At 43.1% G+C, this 20,971-nt stretch overlaps 2 protein-coding genes across 2 annotated transcripts; one reads left to right on the top strand and one right to left on the bottom strand.

Annotated features, from left to right (window-relative positions):
• Nucleotides 1-1,097: 1,097 nt before the first annotated feature.
• Nucleotides 1,098-10,596, top strand: rnf19a (ring finger protein 19A, RBR E3 ubiquitin protein ligase). Its single transcript, XM_061289020.1, has 10 exons — nucleotides 1,098-1,327; nucleotides 4,758-5,739; nucleotides 6,174-6,382; nucleotides 6,571-6,715; nucleotides 7,001-7,163; nucleotides 7,729-7,843; nucleotides 7,930-8,091; nucleotides 8,203-8,416; nucleotides 8,494-8,640; nucleotides 8,727-10,596. The coding sequence occupies exons 2-10, from the start codon at nucleotides 5,024-5,026 to the stop codon at nucleotides 9,469-9,471; spliced, it is 2,616 nt and encodes an 871-aa protein (XP_061145004.1). The 5' UTR covers nucleotides 1,098-1,327; nucleotides 4,758-5,023; the 3' UTR covers nucleotides 9,472-10,596.
• Nucleotides 10,597-11,219: 623 nt separating this feature from the next.
• Nucleotides 11,220-20,610, bottom strand: LOC133160909 (sperm-associated antigen 1A-like). Its single transcript, XM_061289021.1, has 12 exons — nucleotides 20,480-20,610; nucleotides 20,101-20,207; nucleotides 19,170-19,299; nucleotides 17,794-18,249; nucleotides 16,323-16,422; nucleotides 15,583-15,735; nucleotides 15,254-15,411; nucleotides 14,473-14,614; nucleotides 12,929-13,055; nucleotides 12,591-12,749; nucleotides 12,119-12,445; nucleotides 11,220-11,954 (listed from the first exon to the last, which is right to left on the bottom strand). The coding sequence occupies exons 1-12, from the start codon at nucleotides 20,595-20,597 to the stop codon at nucleotides 11,826-11,828; spliced, it is 2,106 nt and encodes a 701-aa protein (XP_061145005.1). The 5' UTR covers nucleotides 20,598-20,610; the 3' UTR covers nucleotides 11,220-11,825.
• Nucleotides 20,611-20,971: the final 361 nt, after the last annotated feature.

Raw genomic sequence — 20,971 nt, forward strand, 5'->3', positions numbered from 1 at the left:
ACTGTAATATGGACCAATGACTTGGACATTAATATCCTAGAGCTGACAAACGTCCTAACCAAGTTTTAAGTATAGATAAAATGCTTGTCTTTTTGATGACACAATCTGTATATGTTGAAAATTTCTATTTGATGCAGATGTAAAAGATAAACCTTAGCAAAGGGTTTTGAAATCATACAGGAAAATTCACGAATTAGTGAATCTGCATTTGCATGTCTGCAAGCAAGTCGGCAGAAGAAAAGAAATATCCCCATATTTTTATATTTTGCATCATTCTGTTTAGGGGCAAAATGCATGAATATTGCAATAAGAGGTCACAAATGAATCCCTCCGTTTGCAGAATTCTTTTTCTGGTGTATTTTAGAGAGATCACTATTTTGCTTTCATTAGGTTCTCTATGCACGGTTTGCTTAGTGGACCTGTTAGGACCACGCCGCACTAACTCCCAAACTCTCGCGATGAAATTTGAATTTGCGAGTTGAGGCTGCAGCTTGAGCCTGTGCTTTCGCTGCTGGTTAGTGATGTGCATTCCAGTTCTTTTAGGTGAACTGAATCTTTAGAATCTGTTCACCCATCAGTTCATATAAACGACTCCTTCGTGAACAGAAAGTTACGTCATTTGCTTCGTTTTGTTTTACGGCGAGGTGGCACCAGCTTCAATGGGCATTACACCTACTGGTTGAAGTCATCCATCCATTTTCTGAACCGCTTTTGTCCCCACGGGGGTCGCGGGAGTGCTGGAGCCTATCCCAGCCGTCATCGGGCAGTAGGCGGGGGACACCTTGAACCGGTTGCCAGCCGATCGCAGGGCACACAGAGACAAACAACCATTTGCACTCGCACTCACACTTAGGGACAATTTGGAGTCTTCAATCGGCCTACCAAGCATGTTTTTGGGATGTGGGAGGAAACCGGAGTGCCCGGAGAAAACCCACGCGGGCCCGGGGAGAACATGCAAACTCCACACAGGGAGGGCCGGAGGTGCTACCCAGTGCGTCACCGAGCCGCCTGGTTGAAGTCATGAACTGAAAAAAGAACGAATCACTGTAGGAAGTGATTCGTTCACTCTCGTTCGTTCTTTTGAACGAACCGTTCACTCACGAGCCAACACTAGCTTCAGCCTGTGCTTTGGTTCACTACTGGTCTCACTACCAGTGATGCGAGACTGGACTGGGAGACTGGGAATCCTGTGCAAGTGCAATCGCCAGTGGGAAGTACTTTGCGGTACTGCACCAAGATTACGGCATCTGTATTTTTTATTTTTTTACGAAAAGCCTTGCCTTCATTCATCGTCACTGCTCGGGGGAAAAGCGAACGGCACCAGAGGGTATGTTCTCTTTTCCAAGCTAAACTTGCTAGCTTGATGCACGCTAGTGGTTGGCAACCTTGGCTTCCTCAAACTCGGGTTTACGTTGGGCAGCACGGGCGTACTAAGAACACCGCAGCCACAGTCATGCGCCTTAGTTTGAATAAAAAACAAATATAAATTGACACAAACTCTCAATTGTGCAGCCAGTTAGGAAGAACCCAAAACCCGTGAACAGTTCCGCACCATCACAGTTGGCTTACTTTAGGTTATAAATTTCGCCAGCTACCTACTATTATGATTTTTGAGTAGTTTACTGTATTAACCAGTATAATTTAACCATGGTAAAATTCTAACAATGTGGTAACTGTACTAGCAGCAATTGCGTTTTGCTTCAACTACGCCCATCATAACTAGCGCCAGATGGTAGAGTGACAAGTACTGAAATCGAAGAGACTTTAGAGATACGCTCGTACTAGCTAAATGACATTTGCTATTTGTTCTTCTCGGCCTTTTGTGACCATTTATAACCATGAGGATGGCTACCCCCTCACAAACTAGACACATTCAAATAATACACATTACGATCAAAGGAAACTGAAAGCAACAACAATAGTAGAATGAGCCTCAAATTGATTGATTGATTGATTGATTGATTGAATATTTATTGATCCCCAGGGGTGAGGAAATTCAGGCCCCAGCAGTATCCATACCACAGAGTGGGTATACAAAAAACACACAGATTGCATGAGCGCAACTCAATAGACTCTCGTAAGGCTGCCACACAACGGCGCCACAAAGAAAGTCAGAAAGTGCTCAAGATAAAAGCTGTCAAAGCAAATCAAAGCTAAAAGACAAAGGAAAAAAAGTAACAGCGGCCAACCAGCACCCCTCAATACAAGAGAACACCCCAAAACATACAAAATAGCCTCCACGGGGTCCATCGACAGGTGTAAGGGCAGTCCAGTTCAACGGCGCCCAATGGACCGTGGTCGTGAATCGGTGAAAACATCACAAAGCAGGCAAACGTGTGAGCAGCGTCCCGGGCACCCAGTCGGGGCACGTGCAGATGGTCACCACGGGGCTAGCATGGCGAAAGTCGGTTCCGAGGACCACGAGGGAGCGGACTCCCCACAGGGGTTGCGGCTGCAAGGCCAAGGCGAGGGACCCGGTCATCACTGGCCGGATAAGCAGGAAGCCGTCGTAGAGTTACGCCGGTCTCGACCGATGATCCCGGTCCCAGGAAGAAACCCCAAAAATATATAAATCCTACCCCAAGAGGTACCGAGGTGCGGTAGAAGGCACCAGCATCGCCGAACGGACAAGAAGACAGAAAGAAAAAGGAGAAAAGAAGGAAATAAAGAGGAAAAGAGAGAACACTGCTGGGAGGCAGCCACTCACTGCGCCATACCAAGAAAAAAAAAAATCTCTACCACCATTTGCTTTTACATGTAAAATAGAAAGTGTAGGCTACTGTTGTGAATGCCACAGCTGCCCTTTCGTTTTCTGAGATACTTGGCTTAATCTGCCAAAGTAAGCAGAATCTTTATTTCTTCCCATGCACAGCACACCCTGTTATTGTCCTTACCTAAAGTGGAAACAAGTACAACATTGGGCTGGACTTTACGCTCTTAAGCAAACCACAAGCGTCGTACTTGATTTTGTTCTTCAAACTTTGCAGGAAAACGAAATACAGAACATCATCATGTTTCTTTTGTGATCAGTTCTTGTTTTCGCTCTCTTTCTCAAAATGAAGTAGTATAGATTGCTGAAGAATGAAGTACTTTGACGGATTCACTGGCTATTCTGAGGAATGAATGTTAAATGTTGCATCATGTTACACAGACCAGTCCAGTGTGTGTTCTTCCAAAGAAAGGTCATCGGCCTAGCATGATGATCTTTCCAATAGTGTGTTTGTGCATGTGAGCTGTCCAGTGGTGTGTGTGTGTGTGTGTGTTAATCAGGAGCTGTCAATGCTCTCCCATCTTTTGGCCTACTGTAAACACAGCTGCAAGGTTAGGGTGTGTTGGCCAGGTCAACACAACAGGGAGCTGTCGTGATCCAAATGATAGATGCCAACACAATAGGTGATAAGGCATTTGAATGGCATTACCTTTTTGTGTGTCTTGCCAAGATACACTATAAATTGCTGTAATAAAAAAAAGCAGTTTTGTGACCACACCTTTGCCGCTGCTGTCACCATTCAAAAAAATGGGCACAATTTTGAGCAGACAGATGAGTCCTAGTGAGATTACATGTGACAAATTGTCTCTGTTTTAAAGGATGACGTAAGGCGTAATCTTTGCAAACTTAAAGTTTGTTTAGAACAAGACAAGCAAGGTGACAATGGAGGTAGAGAACAAGAATATCCTGTACATAATTGACTTCTTGGTTGCTAGGCATGTCAAGCAGTTAAACGTTTAGATTTCTAGTAGTGATTGGGGGAAGAAATACACCAAACTAGAATAGTTGTGCTTGTTGCTCAGTTTTCTAAATCTTAAATTGAGGGTCCAAATTATTATTATTATGGGGGTTTTTTTTACTATTGGCAAAGACAGCAAAACGTGCACTCAAATCAGGGTTCGTTCAAGGTCGGCAATACTCAACAAATGGTCGCCAGACATTTGGCAACAGTTGAAGTGTTTTTTTGTGTTGCAAGGAAATTCTCTTGTGACAACAAAAGTACAGGCAAATGTCTGGCGTCTTTTGTTTTCTGTTTTCAGCCCAAAAAAAAAAAAAATGCATTGTGCTGTTTGGCTGCAGGGAAAAAAAATCTCATGGGGTACATTACTGAAAGAAGATTGAGAACCACTGCTAGAGATTCAAATTGAATATAGAACGACCTATGAACAATTCAGCTTATGGAAATCCTCTCGGAACACATTGTGTTCATATCTTTGGGACTTAGCAAAGAACATAAATCTGGCATGAGAGAAACTGCATGCAAGTCCGCCATAGAGAGCCTAATTCTTATGATTGTTCTCAGACGTTTATGTGTTTAGTGACGATGTTCACATAAATTTTGTTGATTGTTGAGCATGGTTTTTAGAAACCATTAGCCATGTACGTATATGTCTGCTTCTTTTTATTTTAACAGTGTCCCAATGGGAGCCTTCAGTTGCCGCACATTAATCTCACATTAAGTTCATATCATGCTGTTTTTATACTTCAGACAAAAACCAGCTTTTAATCACCTATTCACCAATCCAAACCTTTATTGTTCATGAGACTGTCCCTCGTCCAAAAGAAGCCACAGAATGTGCATGAAGGCAACATTACACAGAGGACAGGCAGGCCAGGAATGCAGCCGCAGTCATGTCGTCTGGCTAGCTACCAGGCCGGCTCAGCTGCTGTGTATTTCACATTTGTTTGTCGTCAAAGCTGCCATCACTGTGTAGCGCATTGCCGCCTGTCTAATCTCCTTGCTCCTACTATTCCTTTCTCTTGCTAGGTTGTTTCTGATGAAGTGACTACTTTTCCGCAATCATCCAACTATTAGATGTGACCTCGAGGTTGATCAGGAGAAGCCACCATGCCTTGAGTACAGAAAGGCCATCCAGAGCCCGCTCCCCCTACCCTGAACCACATCCCCCCACCCATCATCACCATAGCCCTTCATCCAGCCCCGCTCTCCTCCCTGATCCCCCGGCACATGCGAGGAACAGGCTTGCCTGCCCTGGATCCTCGCTGGTCCACCCCTCTGGTCATCCTGGTGAAATGAGCTTAGCTAAGCACCATCAGTTTGGCAGTGGTATTGGCGGGGTCATGGGCTCTGACAGGGATCTGCAATCCACCGCCTCTTCCATTTCCATTTCCTCTGTGAAGAAAGCTCCCAAGAAAAGGCGCCTATCCCTGGCTTCTCTGTTTAGATGGCGAGGGCGGGAGGCCAAATCAGTACGCCGAAAATCTCGTGAGCTGCAAAACCCCGGGCCGGGTGGGCTCACAGGTGTAGATGGCATCGCTAGCATTGAGAACATCCACTCCGAGATGTGTAGCGAAAAGACCTCTGCCTTCTTCACTGTGGCTGGGACCGAAGCTCCCTCTGCCGCTTATGTTGCTGCCTCCACCTCATCTGCCTCGGGACCTTGCGTAACTGCCTCCACCCCGTCTTCTCCCAAGACGGAGAGTGGAATGGAGACGGAGCTTTTGGAGTGCCCCCTCTGCCTTCTGCAACGCTCGAGGGAGAGTTTCCCAGACATCATGACTTGTCACCACCGCTCTTGCGTTGACTGCCTTCGGCAGTACCTGCGCATTGAAATCTCAGAGTCGCGTGTCAACATTAGTTGCCCCGAGTGCTCGGAGCGTTTCAATCCACATGACATCTGCCTGATTCTCGGCGACCGGAGTCTGATGGAGAAATATGAAGAGTTCATGCTCAGAAGGTGGTTGGTGGCTGACCCTGACTGCCGTTGGTGTCCGGCGCCCGATTGTGGGTAAGCATTTTGAATTAATAAATCGGATAAAACATAGAGATTCACTGAAATGAGGAAACCTATGCTGGAAACTGAAAATAAATGATCAAACACCTTAAATTAATTCCTCAGCTAGGTCTTTTTTTTTTTTTGCTTTCCAAAAGTCAAAGGGTGTAGAATTTTAAGGATTCATTGATTTAAACAAGATCATCATTATCAGATGGATCTTTTTTTATTTCCAGTCGTAATGTGAAACGATAGGTCAATCTCAAGATGACTAAAATCATCATGGCTTGCAAACCACAATGAAGATCAAAATCTAAGTGCAACTAGCTTCAGGTTCTTTGGCAGCAGGGTTGCATCAACCATATTAGCAACTATCATCAAATATGATATCATATGCACGAGCACGCACACCATGTTCGTGTCATGACCACCCTGTTCTTTTCTGCTAGGTATGCGGTGATTGCCTTTGGTTGTGCTAGCTGCCCCAAAATCACCTGCGGGAGGGAGAGTTGTGGTACAGAGTTCTGTTACCTCTGTAAGCAGTTGTGGCACCCCAACCAAACCTGTGACGCAGCACGACAGCAGAGAGTCCAAAGTCTTCGCCTCCGGACGGTTCGCTCGTCATCCCTCAGCTCCAGCCAAGAGAGCGCGGCCACAGGTTGATTGACTCAACACAAGCAAAACTTTAATGGCGTCATGACACGTTTGAAGACATATTTTCCTAGAAATGTTTCAAAAGTATATCATTGAGAACTTTGAACTGTTGATGTACCACTGGAATAAACCGTATGTCTTCTAAAATGACATCGTTGTTTTGATTTCTCTTTTGTTCCGTCTTGCCCACAGCCGATGACATCAAGCCATGCCCACGCTGCGCTGCTTATATTATCAAAATGAATGATGGCAGCTGTAACCACATGACCTGTGCTGTCTGTGGCTGTGAGTTCTGCTGGCTTTGCATGAAAGAGATCTCAGACCTACATTACTTGAGGTGAGTAACTGCCTGCTCAGGACTATCGATGAACGGGGTAGAGCTGTCCGATATTATATTGGATATAAAAATGTCTGCCATCTGAGATACTGACACCCTCTATCGTTTAGATCATTATTTTCATTTTGTCACTTTGTTAGCCTTACACTACAAATGGTGTCTGAGAAACTACTACAAAAAGTCATGATTTCATCAAAATTAAAGGAAGAAATGTCATTTTTGGTCAACAAACAAATTGACAGGTTAAAGAGTAAACTTTTTTTTTTTTTTTACTATTTTCCCCAGTCCATCAGGTTGTACCTTTTGGGGGAAGAAACCATGGAGTAGAAAGAAGAAGATTCTTTGGCAGTTGGGAACACTGGTTGGTGCCCCTGTTGGTATTGCGCTGATCGCTGGTATAGCGATCCCTGCTATGGTTATTGGCATCCCTGTTTATGTGGGAAGAAAGGTGAGATTGCAAACATTCACTCATTTGGAATATGATGAAGCTCCCCGGTTATTTTAGTCGACGCTGTACAGCGTCACGATATCGCCAGTTTCAGTCATGGTAGTGGGTCGCTTCAAAATGCGTAGAAGCTTATCAAGCAATACATTGAAGCCAGTGGAATACCATTAAATGCTTTTATTCTGAAATAGGCCCACGTGCTAGCGTGACAGCTAGCTTGTCTTACCTTCTCGACAACTTGGCTTACCTTACCAGAGGTTTAGTGGGGCGTCATTAAAGAGCTTAAGCAGGCTCCTAGCCCTATCGCATACACGTCACACTCATGCAGCACAAGCAACATGGTGCATTCATGGCACTTTCACGTCAGGAACTTGCAAACACACCACACTGTGTCTTCAATAATCATCTTTTTATGATTACGTAAGTTTGACTTAAGTCTACATGAATACCCTCTCCTCTCAATATTCGGCCCTTGTTTTGTAAATCGCAACACAAACATCTATGTATGCACACAGGATTGTCCCTTTGGATTCTTTGTGAGAAATTGTTGATATTTTTAACTCCCCAGATTCATAATCGCTATGAAGGTAAAGATATCACCAAACACAAAAGGAATCTCGTGATTGCAGGAGGCGTGACACTTTCTGTCATTGTGTCTCCAGTGGTTGCAGCAGTCACTGTCGGTCAGTTTACGCTTCTATTTCTTGCATCTTATGCCATTAATTAGCAGCTCTTCTTTTTGACTTCTGTTTGTCACTTGTTTTTCCAGGCATCGGAGTTCCCATTATGCTTGCTTATGTTTACGGCGTGGTGCCCATCTCTTTGTGCCGGAGCGGGGGCTGTGGCGTCTCCACGGGCAATGGAAAAGGCGTTCGGATAGAATTTGATGATGAGAATGAGATGAATGTTGCCACTGGAACAGCAGCAACTGGTAAGCTAACCTCAACATCTGAATATTTGTTCAGATGTTGATTCTTAATTCACACACCCAGTGGAGTTTTGCTTTCAACACTTACGCATTTTATGATTTTATCATTTGTAGATTCCACATCTGTGGCAGACACTAGAAACAATCCCAGCATCAGCGAAGGCAGTGTTGGGGGTCTGACAGGCAGTTTGAGTGCCAGTGGCAGCCAAATGGACCGACTTGGGGCCATGAGGGACAACCTGAGTGAAACGGCATCCACCACAGCCCTCGCCGGAGCCAGCATCACTGGCAGCCTCTCGGGCAGCGCCATGGTCCACTACTTAAGCAGGTTACAAAGGCGGCAACTCATACCGTCAGCTTTCCATGTTGATGTTAGTGCCTTGTCAAAACAATTCTCTCTTCCAGGTTGGAAGTGCAAGCTGATGTGCAAAAGGACCATTGCAGTCTCAGTGGTGAATCTGGCACTGTCAGCAGCCTCAGTGCAGTCAGCGACAATGCAAGCACTAAAGCGATGGCTGGCTCTATTCTAAATGCTCACATTCCACTTGAAAGGTGAGATGACTAAATGTGTTATATTTGTTTTTCTTAACGTATTACCTCTCTTTGTCTCATTGCACCCCAACCGTCCTTGCTCTTAGGGATGGGAACAGTATGGAAGTCCAAGTGGACATTGAATCCAAACCTGCCAAGCTGCGCAACCACAGCGGCAGCAGCAGTGTGGACGACAGCAGCCACATTGGCCACTGTTGCTCAAACTGCCCATCTAACGACGGCTCGACCTCGGAGGGCCAAGGAGCAGCCGCCAAATGCCTTTCCTCGACCAACTCGGGAGTCAAAAAGAGCAACTGCAAACTGCACAAGAAGGGGAACAGAGGCACAAAGATGAACGAGCCAAAGGAGGACTTGGATGCTCAGGTTTTGGGGCAGCGTAGCCCTAACTCTTTAGAGTGTGACTCTCCTTCTCTGAGCGGCAGTCTAGCCTCCGTTTCGGACTCCCACTCCAGCCACTTCTCCGAATTGAGCTGTTGTGATCGGGAGAGCATGAAAACGTCGTGTAGCCACGGCTCTGGCGGCGGCGACTACCACGCACGTTTCGCCGCCATCAGCCCCTTGCCCGAGGTGGAGAACGACAGGCTGGAGACTTGCCCTGCTTCACGGACTCCGCCCCTGGTTCCCCGCTCGCCTACCTCCTCGCCGGCTCGTGCTGCAGAGCTCTGCTCCCTCCGCTTCATCGCAGAGGACAACGTCACGGTGTGCCCCACCGAGTGGGACTCTCAGAGAAACACTGTGCAGCTAACAAAAGAAAGCAACAACAATCAGCTCCCACTACAACATACCAATCAAACCCAGCACAAGAATCCATGTAAGCAGACGGACATATAAAACATCAATACCACAAGTGCCACATAGGTTGGCCCTCTTTTCAGTCAGTCACGTTACCGACAGAAAACAGCCACTTTCGACGACATGGGTGGATCCTTGCGTGTCAACTGGCCGCCGGTGGGAGGAGCTATCTGTGGAGGTTTGAGATGAAAACCATTGTGCCAGTTTGGATTAGTTTTCCTTGTTGTTCCTGTGAGGAAACTGTTCTCCATTCAGCTTTGGGCGCTTCTCTAGAGGCCTTGATTGACAACAAAGTTACTTTAACTTTGATTGCTAACATTTGTTTTGGAACGTTTCATCACGCCTCATGACGTAAGACGAGAGTGTGTTTTGATACCTTTTGTTTGTTCACTCATGGTGCCTTTAAAAGCAGTTTGTGTTCTTTGCGTGTTTCGCTCTCTCTCACTTTCTCCCCACTGTGTCTTAAGAACCCCCCCCCCCCAGACAATGACGCGTTGTATACTGCAGAATGTAGGGGGAGCATTACTCGAATAACAGATTCTGAGGCACACTAAATATGCTAAATGAAGAATAATTTGCAATCACCTACCAAAGATAACACTCAGGCTCTTGTTAATCGTTGACTTGTGGCCAGTAGACACCCTGGTGCACTTTTCTTTATACAGCAATCAACTATCCAGATTTCATACACTTTACTAATAGCGGACGACACAGAGCTGCCAAAGGCACCTGCACTGTTATCTGTTCTTCGGTAATATTGTTGATCTGCGACGTTCCATGACATACTGCATAGTGTAAAGGGTTCATCTTCGCTCGCTGTTGTGTTGCTTATTGGTGCTGCGACACATTAAATGTTCTTTTTTTTTTGTACACAGCAGTTTCAGTTGAGCTTCTGATCAGTGGCTGGTATCATTTAGGTGGCTACAGGCAGTTTGAATTGAATCAATTTTTTTTTCTTTTCAGTTGAATAAAGCTGCATGTCGCAACTCTCAACATTTTTCTCACTTTATCCCCAAGATTGGTTCTGACTTAGACACACCACTAGTGCCAGATAGAATTGCGGAGAGTGGTTTTTCATTTGCTTTATTACGTACATGTAAATGCATATCGAAATCCAAGGTGGAGAATGTCTGATGTTTTCAGAGTAAATTTGTTCTTCCAAAATTTTTCAGCTTTATTATTCCACACTTAATTTAGTGAACAGATTCAAAGCCTTCAAACATCAAAATGTTCCACTCATTCAAAACACTTGACAATGTCAATTTTATTTTCAAAATATCTTCTTTTTTTAAGATAACCCCACCCTCCTCTTCGCTGGATGTATTTTCAACCAGACTCCAACAGGTGCTCTATGTAGTTATTGCCTTTACTTGTCTGAGGGCTTTCCAAGAAAATACATCTTAAATTGCCAAATATTCTCCACTCTTCCCTGCTCATTGCAAGGAGCCAGTATGAACAGAAACAGCATGAGAGGATTTAGATTTATGGGGCTGATAACAGCACTATTACAATACCTATTTTTAATCTTGCAACTTTCTTGTATCATTTGAAATCATTCATCACCATGATCTTATTTGCATTAATAGTCAGACAGTTTTTTCTCTCATTTTTTAGATCAGCTCATAGTGCCAGCTCTCAGTTTTCTAATAAATAAATTAGAATTTGCCTCATTCATTTTTGTCCATGATACTGAACCGAAAAAAGCAAAATTCAATAACTAAGGAGTTACCTTATTTTAAGCACTATACTATCAAAAGCAACTTAAAAAAACCAGACCAACAACATAATCATGATTTAAAGTTTTGAGTTGTATTTTCCACAGGTGGTGTTGCTGTTAGTGGCCAAACAGTTCTATGCCAACCTGTATCTTCCATAATAATACAGTATATCCTATGAGTGTGATCTTTCCCAAAGGCAAGGAAAGTCTTAAATAGCTTAAAATTCCCTGAAATGAAAGTCATCATGCACTGAATATCAGCAGCTTGGACAGCAGCTCATTCATCAACCATCTGACATGAAAGGACAGAGAGTGCAAGGACCACAAGCACTGGGCTACTGTACGTCACTGTGAAAATGTGGCTCATTTTGAGCCCAATTTTCCAGTACAATCAAGGTCCTTTGTACAGAATCCATTAGACTGGTAAAAAAAGTAATTCTCCATAGCAAAATTATCTTCAAAGAAAATAGATATTCCTTACACACTCTTTAAACATACTGGATAATCTCAGATTATTTACAGAACAGTTTGACTGAATGTGTTTACTCTGGAACACTTTCTGCAGTATCCCGCATCTTATGGGGAGTTTTGCATAGATCCAAGAGTTGTGGTAATGCAGCAGCAGCAGCAGCAGCAGCTCATGCAGTTCAGGCCAGGCAGGGAGGATGCAGATGGCTCAGATGTATTTCTTGGCCAGGTTCTGAACATCATTCTTAGTAAACTCTGTGCCTTCCACAGTTGACAGGTGCTCAAACAATTGGTTCACGTGGCACCGCTCGTCTTTCTCCAGCAGCATCAGTGCAACCTGAGGACACGCAAAGACAGGCCTTCATTTAGAATGGAAAAGGAACCGTGTGCCAACGCAGCCAGGCATCAGTATTAGTTCCAGACAAGCTCTGTCCTCACCACCTCAATTCTGTGCACGGATGAGGTTAACTAGTGTCGGATACGTGGAATGCGCTCACTCACCGAGAACCTGTCAGTAGTATGAAGATGATTGAGGTGTTTGTAAACTAGGTTGGGGTCCTTTTCCAGAAGGTGAGAGTCTAGCACTTTGACGATGAAGCTGAAGGTCCGCCCATTGAGCTGAGTGCTCAAAAACTGCGGAAGTAGCTCTGGATCTGTTGAAGCCAACATGTCGGCGCACGCCGCCATGTTGCCACTACTGCAGGCGTTGTTTAATGCTTGGCCAAACTCGTACGCGTTGCTGGGTTGGAATTTTCTGCTCAAGTCTTCCCCGAAACAGCTGTCAGACTGAGAGTTTGCTACAGTTGATGCTTCCTGATCCCCATCCACCTGTGAGGGAGAAGAAAGCATAGAGATGCATTTATGTTAAGATGGCTTTGTAGAGTAGAAGTTAAGAGCATATGCTCTTTTTTTTAATTCACTACCAATAATGTCTCAAATCTGCTTTGTATTTATTCAAAAGGTGTGTCTCTACCTCTGTGATAGGGATGACCTTCCGAGATTTAGTTGGTGACGCGTCGACGAGACTTTGCTTGAGCAAAATTGTCACCTCCTCCAACTCCTTCTCTGCCTCCTGCACATTGGGATCCCGATGTAGCACCTCCTGGAGGTCTGTGCTGCATGCCAGGTAGTCCTGGCGTGAGGAACAATAAAAAAATATAGGAGGTTTAAAAACTGCATTGAAGAGAAAACATAAACATTGGTGACTTTTATGCTAACATTACAGATGACTGCAAAAAGCAAATCATAAATTCAAAAATGGATTGAACCTTAACCTGCATGACTTCTATCATATCGACCATCTGTCCTCACCTTTAGCCCTTTATTGGCCATTGCTCGTCTGTAGAAAGCCTTCTTATTGCTTGGCTCCAGTTGGAGTGCGGCGTCACAGTCTTGCTTGGCCTCAGAAAATCTTTCAAGCTTCAAGTAGCACAGAGCTCTGCCAGCACAGATACGCACACCCATACGTTATGTTTCTGTCCATTAATATCGCATCTGATTATGACTCATGTCGTGTCATTTCATTTTAGTTCAGTTTGCATGAGGTTGAGTATTGCTTGTAGGTTTTTGTGTTGCTTGGTTTTTAAATGTTCTTGAGTGCAAAAACAAATGTGATCAACGAAGTACTAGTTTAAACCGGCATTTTGGTGATAATTATAGTTACCGTATTTTCCGCCCTATAAGGCGCACCTAAAAACCTAAATTTTTCTCAAAAACCAACAGTGCGCCTTATAGCCCAGTGCGCCTTATATATGGACCAAATTCCTAAATTTAAACTGGCCCAAAGCATTGTGTCATGAAATCAATCATAAGTGGCCCGCTGAAGACTATGAATCATGACTTAAAAAGACTATGGATCATTATTTTATGATTATAAAGTAATTTGTTTCCGTCTGAAGTTGAAATAAAAAAGATAAAATGGAGAATGATTTGATTTGGATTAAAAATCTGACATGATGCATTAATGGTGCGCCTTATAGTCCGGTGCGCCTTATATAAGGATAAAGTTTTAAAATGGGCCATTCATTGAAGGTGCGCCTTATAGTCCGGTGCGCCTTATAGGCCGGAAAATACGGTAGTTGTCGTGACAAGTGGTTTCACTTCGTGTTTTTTTTTTTTTAAAGCAATGTTGTTTGCTTTCGAATTTGGTTCAGTGTTTTTTTTTTCCCTCTCAATTTTCCTTGTAGTTATTTCATTCATGTTTGCTCAGGTGTGGCTCCAAAGTCTAAGTTGCTCTACAGCAAAGCCCGGAGCAAAACAAACACAAACACAATAGGCTGTTTCCACCATCGCATAATCAATGACATGAATGAAACTAAAGGGAGTGGGTATTATTTTTGTGAATGCAGAAAACAAGTAGGAACTATGAGGAACACGGATGTCACTACACCAGTGCTTCTCAAATAGTGGGGCGCGCCCCCCTTGGGGGGCGCCGTGCTATACCTGGGGGGGCGCGTGTGACCCTGGGGAACAGGCTTTTTTTTTGCAGTACTAGAATAAAGTGTAATTGCGCATCTTCCCAGCAGGGGGCAGTGGCGCTCTCATTGTTACTTCTGTGACGTTTGCGACAGTGCAACATTTTACGACTTACAAGACAAGTTAGGATAGTCACGGTGGGGAGGGGGGGGGCGCGAATAGTTTTCTTCTTGCTAAGGGGGGGCGCGAATAGTTTTCTTCTTGCTAAGGGGGGGCGTAACAGAAAATAATTGAGAAGCACTGCACTACACTAAGTTTTGAATTATTCAATACTGTAGAATGTTTAATGCTCATTAATAATGTAAACAACTAAATGAAATATTTGGTATTTACAGTGTATAAATTTGAAGGGGAAAAAAAGGAACTCAAATGTTTCTAACCTGTTGGTGTAGATAGTACATTCCTCTGGCTTTATCTTAAGGCAGTCCGAATACTTTCCCAGGGCTTCTTGGTATTGACCCCTTTTCACAAACTCGTTCCCAGCTTGCTTCATATCTGCAAAACGAATTTCTGCTTTCCTTTCTAGATGACAAAAAAACACATTGTCTGAAAGAGGCAAATCCAATCTAAATTATGGCATTTAAAAAGAAAGAAAAGTCAACTAGGGCTGATTTGGGGGTCAAGGACGTGCAGACCTGACTTATTTGTAAAACGGTCTGAGTTCAAAACTGGTGGAAAAACAGTATTCTAATTCTCCAAATTAAATTTGGTAGAGTATATTTCACTCCAAAACATGTCTATTTGGTTCCACTCTGAAAACAGGGAGAAAAATAACACTTGGAAGAGAGTAAAGTATTCAGAATAATTCTTTACACTTATGCAATTCGGACTGATAGTTACTTGCCCCCCGACACTCAGAAATGATCAATACATTTTACAAGGAGAGCTTTTGAGTCAGTTAAACGTCATATTAACAAGCAATATTGAAGTAACCTTCCCAACACCGTATATGCCGCTATGGCAATGTTATGCAAAGTTCTGTTCAGAGCAGGCAAGTGCATGAATGAGTCAATCACAGCTCAAGCATGTGTCTTGGCGACGTAATAGCTGAGAGAACATTTATAGCCTCCTTTCACACTTAAGAGCATAATCCCCCAGTGTGTCTGCAGATAGGCTAAAAACAGCAAGAGTAAGTCGCTTTTTTTTTTTTTAATCGCAAACCTGCATCTTTGGCAGCCTTCTCAGCCCGAGCCTGGAGGACTTCGGAGGTGGGCGGCTCCTCTCTGCGGTGCTGCTGTGCCCCAAGAGGAACCAAAGGAATATCCGGGAGTTTCTCTCGCCAGTCCGCACCGTCCTCCTCAATCAGCAAGCGGGTGATCCTGAACAATTGATTGACAGGAATGCGAACATATGAATGTAACATCCCTCAAACAAAACGTAATAAGTACAAACATAACGTAAGATGCATTATTATAATACTGACTCGTGAAAAATGTGCATGAGACTTTGAGCAGCCAGTGAACAGTTTAGCGAGAAGTAGAGGCTAATACCTATTGACACTGTCATGTGCTGCCTGCACGCTGACGTCTATCTGGAGAACCGTCTTGTAATCCACGTAGGCCTTACGGTAGCGCTCCAGGGACTCATAAGCCATGGCCCGCCGCAGGAGGGGCTTGAGGGAGTAAGGCTGTAGCTCCAGAGCTCTGCCGAGTATAAATAGATGTGAGGAAACCACAGCAAAGGATCAATTTGCGTAGCAGATGCCGGTGTGAGAGAGGTGTCCATCCAGACATGCCTGCTTGGACAATCACTGTGTATATTCAGTGGCTAATGGAGTTGTCGGAAAAGTATTGACTGAAAAATATTTGTATCATAATGCACCCCTCTTCTGTAGCAATAGGGAAACCAAAATGTTAGAAACACCTCTCAATATGATGTGAGGATTTTATTCCCCTAACATTTTGGTTACCTAATTTGTCTTTATGAAAGCAGCACAACATCAAAATGGCCTCTTAATACAACTGTTTGTGCTTACTCTTAAAAGGGAAAGTCAACCCCCAAATTATGAAACCCAACTACCGTTTTTTTCCATGTATAATGCGCAAAAATGTAACTACCGTTTTTTCCCATGTATAATGCGCAAAATTTAACTAATTTATTGTCCTAAAATCTGGGGTGCGCATTATACATGGGTACAAAAAAAGATTTTTTTTTTTTTTTTTTAATCGGATATGATACGGAGGCCGCCATTACAGATGCGCTTTTCACTCATGGTCAAAGTGGAACTCACTGTGTGCAGTCCTGTATGCAGTCTTGACTGTTGCCATCTTTCAGGTAACAAGCTGCTCTGTTCGAGTACAGAATACACAGGTCATCTGGACTATCAATACCTGCAAGAAAAACAAAATCAAACTATAAATGCTGAACATTTAATCGAGAATGTACATTTCCAACAATGTCCACCTAAAAATGACAAGCAAATGAGTGACGGGTTAGTGTTTCTTGCATTATCAACATTTGTCTCTTTCGATTACGTCAAGGCAATAATAATGTATAACATTCTTTTGTGATAGATCTATTTTATGATGTGATACAAACACAAATTCCAACCTGTAAAAGGATTATTATTCCAAGTTTGAAAAACTCAAAAGAAGCCTGACAAGCTAAACCACTCCAACTTGTTTTTGAGTTCCTTCAATTGCTTATAGAGAAAACATAGCCTGAGCCGATTTTTAATTTTGGGTCCGAGTTCCCGATTACATACATTCACTGGCAATATTAGGTACTCGATATACGATTAAGAGTTGTATAAAAGATTGACCCTTTACCAAAGTCAGAGAGTTATTAATCGAAAAATGTGGTCGTAGTTTATAATGATAAATAATTGCACTGCATTATACTGAGATGAGGCAGAATACAGTCAGAGCCATATTGTATTATTAATATTTACAACACATTTGTATCTCAATCCCATTGTGTGCAAAAAGTACATTTACTGTCCACAACATCAATACTAAACTTTTAAAGATGATCTAAAATGGAATGAAATTAGATTATGGGAGGTGACAGTCATGTGTAGAATGTTACAGACATGATGACTTTAAACAGTCACAGACTTTCATCATAAGGAAACAGTCACAAACTAGCACTGCGGTGGTGACGACATTAAGGGAGTCCAGCGCAAAGTAGAGAAACAATAAGCTACCATCAATTTCCCTTCATTCATGTATCATCCCTCCTCATTCATTTGCCTGCTTCCCCAGTGAGATTTACAGCAGCCGTGCCATCTAATTTCACAGCGACTGAGCGGCAGTCATGTGACCAGAACAGACCTGAGCAGAGAGGCTTAGTACCAATCTGAGGCTAAAACCAAAACACCGTCCATTTGGAGCAACCCCAAAGTGTCGCATCACTCTTCTAGGGTGAGAGTCGTGACTCACATCCACTTGGGAGGTTACAACTTATATGACTTGCTGAGGAACATACCAATTGCTTTGCTTGAATTTCATTTGAAACAGATTGAAATTCAGACATTACGCCGGCCGGCAAGGTCATGCCTTTTCCAGTGCTGATCATTAGAAGCTATATTTATTCAGATGTGGGCGGAGGTGTAAGAAGGTGAGGGGGACACGTACCAGCTTCTTCTCTCAACACATTAACAAGCTAATCAGTTGAGTAGTTAGCTCAATGTCATTCATGTCGCACAACAAACAACCTTTGTTTATATCCTAAGACTTTAATGACGAGATGCTCGGCCTTACCTTCTTCACTATATCCTTGAATGGCTTGGGAGTATTTTTCCAGCGCTTCGCCAAACTGTCCATTCTTAAACAGCAGGTTTCCTTCATTCTTTAAGCGGGATAGAGACAAGGGGAGGGCTCCACACAGCACATCGAGATTGACAGGTTCGCCAACATTTGGAGCTGCTGGAGTTTCCTTGCTGCTGCTGCCGGCCTGATCAGCCTGGGGGGACACTGAGCCCCTCTTGACTGCTCCGTTAGCTGCCTTTTCCTTGCTTTCTTGTGGGACTTTGTACTTGTCTGAGCTGCCACATTTGCCTTTCCAGTGTCCGTGATGGGAGTGCGAAGACTCGTTGTGCGGGGACCCGTCCCCTTTGCCATGGGGCCTCTTTTGCGCGTTACCCATGTCTCCCCTCTCCGCAGGAGCAGCTGAGCAGCCGTCCCCTCCCACAATCTGGCTGGGTTCAACCGGACAATCTAGGGGGGAGAAAGAGAGTGATAGAGGGAGACGGAGTGTGTGAAGGGAGGAAGGATGAAACACACCCACAGGAAGCAGTCAGTGGTTACATCACAGTTGGGGGAGGGTTAGGATTCAGAGCACTTGCAGGAAACGGAAGGGGGAATTACAAGAGCATTGGTCGGGTTGGGGGTAGGGCAAAAAACATATGCGTGCGTACAGTCGTGTCACGTGCTCATGCGGGAAGAGATTTGTGGTCAGAATGACTTCACCAGCACAACCTAAGGGCAGCCATCCACAATGGCAACTATAGCTCACAATATACTGCAGGCTAAAATTACATGCCACAATTTTACAGCTCCACAGTCTATTCAAATGCAATACAGAAGCTGGATGATTAAAGTCTGCCTTGAGGATATTGTAATATTGTCGGTGGAGAGATAAATTAAAAAACGCTTAGCACATCAGCATAATATAAAAATCATAGTTAAGACACACTTAACTCTATCCTATACACCAGCAAAAACAATATTTTACGTGCATATAATAAGGTGCAGTGTCAATTGTAATGACAAAACTACTACAAGTATATGCAAGAAACAATGATGTAAACAATGATGTAACTGGCAAACGGGCAGTGATGTACTTTTAAAACTATTGACATGTATTACTGTAATATGATAGAAATCTGGATTTTAAATAGCGTTATAAATGCATCAGTTCAGGTACTTTTGATTTGCCACTTTAATTAACGTAACAGTAAATCATTTTCAGACTGACATGTTGCGAAATAAAAGATAACGAATTGATGCAATTACACTGCGTTCTCTGGTTCTAATTATTTTAAACAGTTGATAAGATTCGATTAATTTTTTTTCTGTGCAAGTGCGAATCAATCATTCATAACGTTAGTTTGTTTTTAATATTGAACAATTCTCACCACGAGTCTGCTCCAATATTGTCTCTTGGAAATCCTCCTCCTGCTCCTCTTGGATGATTATTTTTTTGCCTTTTCTCTCTTTTCCGTGTCGCACCTCTTTCACCTTCTTTGTAGTTTCAGCCAGAAGTTGCTACATCACAAATAATTACACGCATCAGAATTGGTGATGACATATTATTACGTCAGGACAGATGATCGCAACCTATGATCACAATGACCATCTACGGTACTTCAACAGTTTTCGTGCTGTAGTGTGATGTTACACAAAAGCAACGACACCTGGGGGACAAACAGGGCAACTGCAATAGCAACAATACGTCATAATAAGACAATCGTCCATCCATCCGTTCGCTCACTCGCGCAACATTATCTGTTGCTTTACTTCCCCTCCCTAAAACTTTTTTTTCCCCATTTGAATTTTTAGGTTATAGATTACTGTAATATCGCACTTTTTTCAATGACTGTATCTTAATCTCATTTATTTATGTGTGTAGACTTATGTGTGTAGAATTTTTATATCCACTGTTCATGTTGTCATCCAAGTAAATGTATCCACCGTTTGCCATTCATAAAATTTGAGAGTAAATTGAAATGAGATTATCTTCATTTTACTAGACCCCCACACATTTGTACTCGCAAATTCACCGGTTCACGCATTATAACGTGGCACAAAGAAATACAATTATTCTTGTATTTATTGTGGCAAATTATTGTCTCCAGTATGTTTCTATTGTGGTATGTACATTTAAGACAATGAACAATTATTTTTAGCCTAAGCAGTGGAAAATAACTGTTTGCTCAACCAACCAAGCATTTGCTCAACCACATGTTTTGTAAAGGGAGGCGGAACTTGGCTACAAAAAACCTGTCCAATGTGCACTGCTCATAACCTTGAAATGTCATAACAAAGATGATCCTTTGTATAACTTACAGTGGCTGCAACATTTTGTGGCTCTTCTCTCAGCACCACTGTCAGGTCTTCAACAGCCATTTGGAAGTTACCCATTTCATTGTGCACAGCGGCACGTCGTAATAAAGCTGGAGAGGAGATAATAAGTCATTACTAGTACTGTAAGGAGAAAATAAACCGGACTATTGGTCAAAAATCCTAAATCTGTTTTCAGATTAAATAAAATTTTGCATTAGATTTTCCGATTTTCTGGGGGGAAAGCCACACCTTGCTTCAAGTCAAGTGTTACAAAAATATGACAAATATTTTACTGTGGCATGAATATATCCACATTTCACTTTTTTGAATTGAACAGTAAAACACCAGAAAATAGATATATTTATTTAAGGGAATACAGAACCTTTCACGTTGCAGGGTTCTAGATCCAATACACTGTTGCAGTCGTTCATGGCCTTTTGAAATTGCTTGAGTTTGATCCCCGCTTGGGCTCTGTTATTGTATGCAGCCACCGAGGGCATTATGGCTATGCTCCTGTGATTAGAAAATACAACCACATCACCGAATATCTCAAGGCAGGCAGAGAGGCCCGACATATAGAGAACATTTTGAAAGTCTAACCTGGAGTAGTACGCAACTGCCTCCTCGTAATCATTTGCCCTAAAAGCTTCATTTCCTTTGTCTTTTTCACGCTCTGCCAGAAGATGTTTCATTTCTGCTGTCAGCACTGGATGTATTGGTGAGACACAATTTTGACGTTAGAGTTGCAAAACAATGTATTTGGCACTGTATGACTAAAAATGAATTGAAATGAATTACATAAAGGATCCACTTTAGTCGTAGGATGTGCATTGCTGATAGGAGGCGGTTCGTTTATAATGACATCACCATCAAT

Source organism: Syngnathus typhle, linkage group LG10 (genome assembly GCF_033458585.1).
Source record: "Syngnathus typhle isolate RoL2023-S1 ecotype Sweden linkage group LG10, RoL_Styp_1.0, whole genome shotgun sequence".
NCBI lineage: Eukaryota > Metazoa > Chordata > Actinopteri > Syngnathiformes > Syngnathidae > Syngnathus > Syngnathus typhle.